At 33.0% G+C, this 10,857-nt stretch overlaps 1 protein-coding gene across 1 annotated transcript; it reads left to right on the top strand.

Annotated features, from left to right (window-relative positions):
- The first annotated feature begins 5,519 nt into the window (after positions 1-5,519).
- LOC148947553 (transcription factor Adf-1-like) lies at positions 5,520-9,649 on the top strand. The gene is made up of 3 exons (XM_089095932.1): positions 5,520-5,691; positions 7,861-8,026; positions 9,433-9,649. The coding sequence occupies exons 1-3, from the start codon at positions 5,520-5,522 to the stop codon at positions 9,647-9,649; spliced, it is 555 nt and encodes a 184-aa protein (XP_088952058.1).
- The last annotated feature ends 1,208 nt before the right edge of the window (positions 9,650-10,857 follow it).

The raw sequence follows: 10,857 nt of genomic DNA, 5'->3' as shown, positions 1-10,857 counted from the left end.
ATAATTCGTGAACGTATAAATTCCATCAATAAAAAAAATTTAGATTCGTAAAAATAATACATCAAAAAAACTAAAACAGAAAAAAACATATATTTAAAGCATGGCTTTTCCCATATTTGTTTTTTTCTTGAAGTTGGAGAAATAAAGAGGGAAGAAGTGAGGATAAAGGTTATCACCCTTGAAAATATGTTAACTAGGATTATTTTGCATATTATGAAGTAAGAATTGTTTGCTTAAAATGTCTCCGTACTGGTAATAAATTTATACCAACATTTTACCTTAATTTTCAGTTATCAATTTCTTTTTCTCTGGCTTTAGCCGTGAAAATGCAATTCCTGTTATTTGAGTAGAATTTTAAGTGGTAAAAATTTAGTATTCTGGCCCCTGATAAGGAGACATGTCAAAAAAAAAAAACAATTCTTACTTTAAAATATGTATAATGATCCTAGTTAACATATTATCCAAGGGGAGAACCTTTATAATCGCGTCTTTCCTCTAAAAATCCTTCTTTTTCCAGATTAAAAGAAACAGTTTCCAAAAACCACCATGCTGAGATTCAATGCTTAAGTCTTTTGAAAAGCTGCTATAAATTGCCAAACAAATTGTTTTATAGATAGCGCTATCCCAGCCATTTATAGCATGTGTTTAAAGAAAAAACAGTGGTATATTGAAATTATAGACATTGTGAATTCTTTTTGAAATCATGCCATTAACAAAAAATTTATGTGTCTTGTGTGACAATAAAATTATGTCTTTTAGACTACACCATCAAAGTCAAGGTGATGTACAGCAATTATTAATAAATCATAACATTTTGCCAACTAAAATGTTTTGCGCTCAGTGTCATATTGAACGCTATTTTTATGGATCACAAAATGAATTCCACTGTAGAAAAACAAGAACAGAGCAATGTGGACATAAACTTATTAAAAAAGTGCACTTTTATTCAAAGTATTAGTTATTTTATTCAAAGACTTGGTGCAAAAATGCAAACATATCGTAGCAACAAATAGCAGAGATTATGCTGATTTTTTGCAATTTAGATAGAGGAGTTCATATTCAGCAATTTATGGTTGATGAAATTGGCATTTCATCAACAACTGCTGTTGATTGGCAATGTTTTTGTTGTGAAATATGCCTTGACTGTTGTAAATTGGATGGTCCTGGAAAAAATAGTTGAAATAGATGAAGCAAAAATAGGGAAAAGAATATACAATAGAGGAGGCTATTTTGAAGGACAGTGGGTGTTTGGAGGCATTGAGACACTAGAAATTTTTTTTATTGTTCCCATTCCTGACTGAACAGCCGACACTCTACTAGAAATTATAAAAGAATGGATACATCCAGGAACAACTATAATATCTGATTGCTGGAGCTCATATAACAGATTAGGCATGCAAGGTTTTCAACACCTAACTGTCAACCATTCTTTAAATTGTGTGGACCCTGTGACTGGGGCCAACATACAAAATATTGAACATTTATGGTGTTCAATGCATGAAGTAATCCCCAAGTACGGGAGATTGGACAAACATATGGCTGGATATCTGGCCAAGTTTTATTGGAAAACCTTTTTTCCCAATAAAGGGGCCAGACTGCATCATCTATTACTATAGGCTGCTGAACTTTACAAACCCGATACTCATCATCCCAATCAAAGTTTACCTGGCACCAGTCAAGGCACCAGCCAATAAAAATCAAATTTTTCATCACAAGTGTCTCTATTTAATCATCTGTCAAATCAAATGTCAAATTATAATTTAATCATCTATCATCTGATCATTATAAATTAATCGCCTCTTCAATTCCCTCTAATTGTGAAACTGCTAGGTCATCCTAGAATAAAAAAAAAGGAATTTTTATATTATTTCATTTCTTTTCAATTTGGTGTTTATTTTTATATTTTCACTACTGCTCATTAAAAAAAAACAGTATTTTTGCCAGTGCTCATTAAAAAATAATAATATTGCTTTAAATATACATATTCATAGAGTATATACCACCACCCCTCTGATGTGCAAATATATACCCTGATTTGGAAATATTTAGGGGTTGGGGTACAGTTCATTTGGTTTTATTTAGGTTCAGAATGCAATTTTTGTTATATATTTGCACATTAGGGGGTGGGGGTATATACTCTGTATGTATATGTATATTTATAGCAACATTTGGATATTTGCCACTGCTATTAATATTTTGTATTTTTGCCACTGCTCATTAAAAAAAAAAAAAAAAAACTGGCATGAACACAATCTATAAAACACATTATTTGGCGACTCATAGCCGAAATTTTAAAAGACTTAAGCATTGAATCTCAGCAGGGTGGTTTTCTGAAACTTTTTCTTTTAAGCTTTAAAAAGAAGGATTTTTAGAGGAAAGACTTGATGATAAAGGTTTTCCCCTTAGATAATATGTTAACTAGGATCATTATAAATATTTTAAAGTAAGAATTGTTTTCATAACATGTCTTCTTATCAGGGGCCAGAATACTAAATTTTTACCTTTTAAGCCATATTAAACTTTTTTTTTCAACATTTAGGAACTGTAATTGCATATCTTTAAAACCTTATTACCTTATTAAGGATTGAACAAAGTTGTGAAGCTGAAAACAATGTTGCAGCACTTTAGTTAAGCAGAAGATCTATTTTGCAAGGTTTCACTTTTATAACAAAGATTTTAAAAGGTCATCAAAGGTCAGGACTCTCTTAGAGGGAGAAGAAGCAGGGGTGGTAAGGCTACTTCAAACTTTCCCAGGACATACTTGAGGAAGTAAACACATCCCTTCCTAACCTAGCCCCTTTCCATGAAAGCCAAAAGTAGATTATGTATAATTTTACCGTAGGCCTATAATTCTACTTTTGGCTACCTTTGAAAAGGGTTAGGTTAGGAAAATAAAACTTTCAGGGATGGGTCTGTAAAATTCTACTTTAGCTACTTTTCGCTGCCCTGGAAAGGAGTTTGGTTAGGAAACTGAAACTTTCAGGGATGGATCTACAGGCTAAAGTGTCCCAGGAAGGTATTTTGAAGCACCTACCTCCAATCCTTCTCCCTCTAGAGGGCCCTGATCTTTTAAAATCTGTGTGTTATAAAAGTGAAACCTTGTAATATAGATCTTCTGCTTAAAATGAAGTCCAACAAAATTGTTTTCAGATTCACAACTTTGCTCAATCCTGATTTATAGTTTTAAAGATATGCAAATACATTTCCTAAATTTTGAAAATTAACATTGATATGGCTTAAAATACAACTCAAGTAACAGGAATTGCATTTTCAGAACTAAAGCCAGAGAAAAAGAATCTTCTAACTGAAAATTAAGGTAAAATGTTGTTTTGTCAAAATTTCAATGGAACTCGCACGTTGACTATCTGACTTAAAAGGGGCCTCAGTTCTATATTCATTTTCTAACCTGAAGAGATTTGACATGTCAACCGACGTTTTAAAGTCTGTTTACTGCAGCTGTGTTAGACCTTCTCTTGAGTACGCATGTCCAGCTTGACATCCGGGTTTGATGAAAGATCAATCAGATAGAATTGAGATGATACAAAAAAGAGCTGTAAAAATTATACTTGGATATAACTAATCAACACATGATGATGCACTAAAAAACTCAACTTTCCAGGGAAAATTTTACACTGGGGAAATATGCCAGAATTCTTATACATAACTCTTTTATTTGTCTTACTTTCTCTTTGCCAAGTCAATTTTACATGTTGAGGGGAATTGTTGGGGGGAGGGGGTATTTTACTTTCTCTGGGGTATTTTTTTTTATATCTTGCACATTTGTAATTTGTCAAAGCAATAATTTGTAATCTCTTTAAGCTTTCTCTTGGTTCTTCATTTCCATAAGAAAAATTTGTTTTTAAAATCAGTTTGAATTGTTTGGTATAATATACAGAATAAATCTAAGAAAAAAACTTTAAACTTCAATAAAAAAAGGCTTCTTTATTTATTGTGTTGAGGTATTTTGACCATTTTTGGACAAAGATTGATGCTTTGTGTCACAAAATATAAGAAAATAACACTACTGTGGACTGTCAAGGTTGTGGAGAAAAAAAAATTGTTTGAGGTTAAAAACCTTGGATGTGTGCTTTCTTGGTAGTTTAAATTATTCCAAAGTGAGATAGGGATATCCTCAAATACTAAGGCTGACACCTTTGTACCCTTTTGAGTAAACAAGGGAATTTCTAAAAAAAAAAACTCAGCTTTTAATGGGCTAATAAAGATTCCAGGGAAGGATTTCTGCCGATTGCTACTGCTTTTGGTTCATTTTTGTTGGTTAATGATTTTGAATCATTTTTAAGTGAAGTGTCATGTAGGCAAATTTCAGGATCCTCTAGAGGGAGAAGGAGATAAGTACTTCAAAATACCTTCCCAGGACATCTTTTAGCCTGTAGACCCATCCCTGAAAGTTTCATTTTCCTAACCTCACCCCTTTCCTGTAAAAGTAACTAAAGTAGAATTTTACCCCTTTTTTATGCTCTTTCCAAATATAATAATCATTTTTCTCAGAAATGAATTTTACCCCCACCCCTATATACCAATTCCATGTATATATAGGGGTGGGGTAAAATTAATTTCAAACAAATATAATTATTATATTTGGAGAGCATAAAAAAGGCATCGAGTGATATATTCACTTTATTTGTAAGTCAATAATATGATTTGGTAAAAATTTACCAAATTTAATGGGATACCACCAGATGGCTAATTTGACAGTGAATATATATACAAATCTTTAAATTACCCAACCAGTATTTTCAGCCTAGGAGTCCAGCTGGACAAAAGGAAACATATTAAGAAGACAATTCTTACTCCATAATATATAGAATAATCCTAGTTAACACATTATGTAGGGGGAGAACCTTTATCTTCACTTCATTGCTTGTTTTTCCAGGTTTTCTAAGAAATTCATGAATTTCTTAGAGCCTATATATTCACAGAATATATACCCCCACTCCCCTAATGTGTAAATGTATACCTAGAATTGCATCCTCAATCCAAATATATTATCCATTTACATCACAAATGAACTTTACTTCCATATTAGACATGTGGTGGATGACTAAATTTTATCCAAAATATAGACTGCCCCAAATTTCCCAGAGCCTTCAGTTAAACCAGGGATAACAATAGATTTTGGACTCAGGATACAATTCTGGGTATATATTTGCACATTAACAGGGTGGGGATGGGTACACGATTAATATATTGGTTAACCATAAAAAGAGCATAGGCCTGCAACTTTTATTAACTTATTAGCCTAAATTCTGTCAGAAGAGGCCAACAACTATACATTTATTGAAGATACAAAGAACTAAGCGCTTAAGGTTCGATCAGACGCGTAGGATTTTATCAAAATCCTTTGAGGGTGATAGGATTCCTATGAGGTTTTCCTCATAGGGCAATAGGATTTTTGAGTTGAAATTTTTTCAACTCGACCATATGAGGGTGATAGGATCTCTGATTTTACAGAGGGTAAAACCTATTTTACCTTCAAGAGGACTGAGAAGATAATGAAAATGACTGATCAAAACCCTGATAGAATCAATGTGAAAGTAGAAGCATATATGGACTCGATTGCTTTTGTCCAAAACCATCCTTGTCTGTATGATACAAGCAATAATAGTTATAAAAATGCAAAATTTAAAAATGACCGATGGAATCAAATAGCTGTTGAAATTGGACAGCCAGGTAGCCTACTGTCTTATATACTCCCTTTTCCACATTGATAGGATTTATGGGCTTGCCTTTGCTTTTTATTTGTTTTTTTTATGAACAGTTGGCTCATTATACAAATTAAACCTTTAGGAAGGGTTTGAATGCATTTACAACTGCAGCATTTGCTGTAGGCTACTGATGTGATTGCCCAAATTTGCAGTTTTTAACGTATATTGGTAAATATGGAACAATCTAAATAGCCTATCTGACCAATGAACATACAACTTAATGCCTAGCCTAGGCTATTTATGATTTTTCCAAATATGATAGGCTAGCTTAATTCCTATTGTTGCTAATTAAATTCAGTATAGCCTAGATGCAGGGCTGGTCCTCCACACAAGGAAACTTGATAAAAAAACAGTTCTTACTTCAGAATATGCAGAATAATCCCAGTTAACATATATTGCAAGGGGAGAATCTTTATCTTCATTTCTTTTTCCAGTTTTCTTAATAAATTCATGAATTTTTTAGAACCTATATATTAACAAACTATGTACCCCAACCCCTGTAAGATGCAAATTTATTCCCAGAATTGCATCCTGAATCCAAATTTATTCTTCATATGCATCACAGATCAACTTTACCCCCACGCCCATGGCCTGCAAGTACATAATCTGATTTTGATCGATTTAGGCATGGGCATAGTTTTTATCTGTGATGCAAATGAAGGTTGTATTTAGATCCAGAATACAATTCTGGGTTTATATTTACACATTAAGGGGGTGGGGTATGTACTTTGTCAATATGTATTCATGGTCATACCCAGGGGGAGGATTGAACCCCCTCCCCACCCCCCAGAAAAAAAATCCTGGGTACAGCCTTATGTATATGTTCTAAGAAATTCAGGAATTTCTTAGAAAAACAAGGAAAGAATTGAAGATGAAGGTTCTTCCCCTTCAGAATATGTTAACTAGGATTCTTCTGCATATTATTAATTATTATTTTCTTAACATGTTTCCTTATGTAGAGGATCAACCATGCATCTATACCTTCAATTCGAATCCAACCTTTCCCAAATGTTTAGTCCATATTATATATTTACCATGTGTTTATTGGCTAGTATAGAGCTGCATTATTTCCCCCTATGTATGTAGACTAAGAGGAAGGTCACTTGTACCTAATGCTGCCCCTACTGCTTTTAGTTGGATGGAAAAGAATCCAAAGAAAGTCCCCTTTGAAAAAGAGCCAAAACTAATATTGGATTTGTCAAAGCTTGGAGGTTTGCCCCTTCAGTCTGTGTAAAGAAAACAGATACATAATTGCACCTTTGTTCATTTCCTTTTTTTCTTGGATCTCATTATACAAATAAAGACAAATTAATAAGCAATAATTTTATTTAGATACTCACACAAAGATAGTCAGACAATACAGTTTCAGTAAATAATTTAGCAAAAATGGCATAAATTCAGTCTGGTTACTTAAACAACACTGTTTAAAAATCATTTTCCATTTTGTATGTATTTTCAAAATTTTGACATTGCTAGATTGATGTTTTGCTCCTCGTCCAAATAAGAATCCCAAAAGACATGTGGTTCTCAACTAACTTTTTTGTCTCCTTTTAACTGTTTGTCTTGCATGCATTTTTTTTTTCATGCTAGCTAGTTGCAAATACTTGGGTGTGTCTTGCAATTTACATGTATCTAGAATGTTTGGGTTGCAAAATAGAAGATTGTTGTGATTCTATTCGAGTATTCTTTTGAGTTCAGGTTCCAAAGTAATAAATTTTTTCAAGAAGCACAATTTTTCAAACTGTAGAGGAATTCAAGTTTTTATTAGTTTTGCTTTATGTTACATTTGCAGTTGATTAGAGATGTGTTGCATCTGATGATTTGATCAAATCTTTGAATGATTATTGTGATTGGAAAGTATTTTTCCTATAGATGATGACTGCATGTTATCCTAAAATATTTTATTGAAACCTTATTGATCATTTTCCTATAGATGATGCCTGTATTTTATCCTAAAATATTTTGTTGAAATCTTACTGTTAATATTTTTGTGCAGTCACCTCTAATTATTAGAGATTTACTCTTCCTTCCTGCCCCTTGTGTGTAGACCTTAGTGCTTTTTATTTGTGCCAACTTCAGTAATGTATTAACTATCTACTAAGGACCTTCAATTTATTATAACATTTTTTTTCAGTTAAATGGTGCAAAAATACCTGGAGGTATCTGAGAAATGAATTTTTCAAGAAGGTTAATGCACAACAAAACAAAAGAAGTGGGGATGGTGGTGAAGATTGGGGATTTTCAAAGTGGCCTCACTTTAGGTCAATGCAATTTCTCTTGAAGCATCATAATCCCCGATGGTAAGATTTATGGTTTTCATTTATTGTTTATACAGAGTAAGTATGTATAGGTATCTAAAAAGAGAACTTTTTGTTACCTTTAAAAACATTCCTTTATATATATGTCATGGAATGGTTTCCTTAAATTTATTATTGAGCACAATAAATAATTCACCCTAAAAGCAGAGCATTTCCATGTGGTGGAGAAGACATAACTAAAATAAAAAAGTTAAAAAAGATGGGTAATTCATTACTCCAGTCCAAACATGAAACCTAATCATAAATCCACCAAAAAATAAAGGGATAGTATTTGCTTACGTTTTGTTAAGTCCATCATTTCAATATGCATATTGAGGATATTGTCAATGAATTTCATAGCCCCAGAAACTGTTCTCCTGCATAGCCACCTCACCCATACTAACTTAATCACTAATCAGTGCTCTTACTGAGAGGTTTCAAAATAGTTTATTGCCTTTTTTCCTGGTTCCTGATATATGTCCTGAACTAAACAGGGCTCCTTTGTCTATTTTCATTTGTTTGTATGTTGCTATAGCCATTTTCCTTTAAATTTTACTGCTTTGTGAGGCACCTTGTCCCTGTAAGTTTTTATTTTTCTCCCTGGACTAATTGAAATACAACCTCCCCCCTCTTTCTTTGTTTGTGTTTTTTTTTTATTTTCCCTGTATTTATACTTATGTCTTAATTAGTTTTAAAAGTTTTTATTTTTTTATTAATTATCTAATTTAAATAATTAGTAAAATTTAATACGTTATATACTCTAATATTATTTTTTAAATACATATATTTATACTTTCATAAATAACCTTTAAGTTCACAATATTTCAGTAGCTTTTTTATGAACAAGAATTGATATGCATTAAACCTTCCCCACCCCCCGGGGCAGATTGGGGGGGGGGGTGCCCCCCCTAAAGTCTAATGTTGTGTTATTTAATTAATTAACTCAAGTTTCCATTAACTTAATTTGCTCTTAATGCAACTTTGTTGGATCAACCTATTTTACCCTCCCCCCTAAAATTTTTTTACTGGATCAACGTATTTTTCCCCAACCCTCTCCACACAAAAAATCCTGGATTCGCCCCTGACCAAGCTTTAAAAAAAAGATTATTTCAAAAGATTTGCCAGTGACAATTTTTATGTATGAAATATTTAATAAATGGTGGCCAAAGCTCTACATTTAATATTATGGAAATTGGATTCAAATAATGCTGATTGCAAGGCTATTAAGGGATAGTAATCCTTGACAAACTACCAACCATTTGCATATTTCTTCTGTTCTGTTTACTTTCTGTGAAAAAAATAAGACTATTTAATTATTTGGTTTTCAAAGACAGCTATAAATAGGGTTAAAAAATAAAAATATACGTGCTTTGTAGTGTAAATGGAAATATTTTTACTTTGTTTTGCAGGACATCAGGGAATCTGGCTCCTACTGAAGAGACAGTTATTATTCAGGTCTCTGGAGATGATGGACTTGTAGACCTACCCATCACCATTTCAAGTGATGAAGCTCAACATCAAACCTCTACTCAGATATTCCTCAATCCTCCAAATATCAAACTCAAACTCCTCATGTGGAATCTTTCCCCATCCCCCGATCCTCCAAATATCAAACTCCTCATGTGAAATCTTTCCCCATCCCCCACTCCTCCAAATATCAAACTCAAACTCCTCATGTGAAATCTTCCCCCATCCCCCAATCCTCCAAATATCAAATTCAAACTCCTCATGTGAAATCTTTCCCCATCCCCCACATCCTCCTTCATAATCCCAAATCCCAACTGCAAATCCCAAGTGTGTCAAATCCTTCACCAACCCCAATTTATTCTCCTATTCCCACCACATTTGTTCACCTAGAATCTACTCCAAACTCTTCACCTACTTCCACCTCCAACACTCCCAATAACGCTTTAACCTCCCAATAACCCAAGAACCTCCACTCCAACCTCTTCATCTACTTCCACCTCCAACTCTCACAATAAAAGAAAAAGACTCCCCACTGCAACAGAAGAATTACAACAGACAGTAGATGCACAACATACCATGTCTGTTGTCAAGCAGTCTCTTAAAACTAGGATCAACAAAAAGGACGAGTGGGAAGGTTCAAGAAACTATGGATTTTGTTGCATGCTTGCAAAAAACTTAGATGGCCTTCCCTTGAATAGCCAAATCCGCATTCAGAAAACTATTCTGGAGGTTTTTGAACAAGAGCTTGATAAGCTTGAGTAATTGTGCTTTTTTTCTTTTTTAACGATTAACTACTAAAATAAACTCGTATTCTGTTTATCAAAATTAAATCATAATCATGATACGTCGTAAGTTACTTCTACAAAAATGTTCGTTGATTGATTCGAATATGGCTTCCTCAATTGGATGTGTTTGGATTTGATCAAGTCTAGGTCCTAATATATCATGTATGGTAGGTAACCTTATTGTTAGTTTTTGTACTTAAGATACATAGATAAAATAAATAACTTTTTTATTTGTTTTGATATTGTAGTATAATCGGTACACATGTTTGTAGAAAGTAAAGGGCAGTGATGCCAAAAAAAAGTAAATTTAGTAATTAAAATTAATTAAAGTAAACAAAAAAAAAATAAAAAAAAAGGACAAGAATAAAAAAAACTGAATTAAAATCAACTTGATGGAAGTAATGAAAAACTGGAAAGCCATGGCTAATTAGAGTAAAGCCAAGACAGATTGTCTCTGTGAGATGCAAAGCTAGCATACCTTTTTAAGAAACATACAACAATGGTTGATAGATTGTCTATCATCCATCCTAAGAAGAACTAAGGTGTAAGGGACTGAATAGAGGCAATTCCAATTGTCTATCA

This window comes from Artemia sp. Qi Xiang Cuo, chromosome 10, assembly GCF_049724085.1.
Source record: "Artemia sp. Qi Xiang Cuo chromosome 10, ASM4972408v1, whole genome shotgun sequence".
NCBI lineage: Eukaryota > Metazoa > Arthropoda > Branchiopoda > Anostraca > Artemiidae > Artemia > Artemia sp. Qi Xiang Cuo.
This window is presented reverse-complemented; position numbering and strand designations above follow the sequence as displayed.

Coding starts and splice junctions, on each gene's coding strand:
- LOC148947553 (XM_089095932.1), top strand. CDS start 5,520: ATGACTGATCAAAACCCTGATAGAATCAATGTGAAAGTAGAAGCATAT. Junction 5,692..7,860: donor TGTTGAAATTGGACAGCCAG/GTAGCCTACTGT, acceptor ATTTTTTTTCAG/TTAAATGGTGCAAAAATACC. Junction 8,027..9,432: donor AAGCATCATAATCCCCGATG/GTAAGATTTATG, acceptor TTTGTTTTGCAG/GACATCAGGGAATCTGGCTC.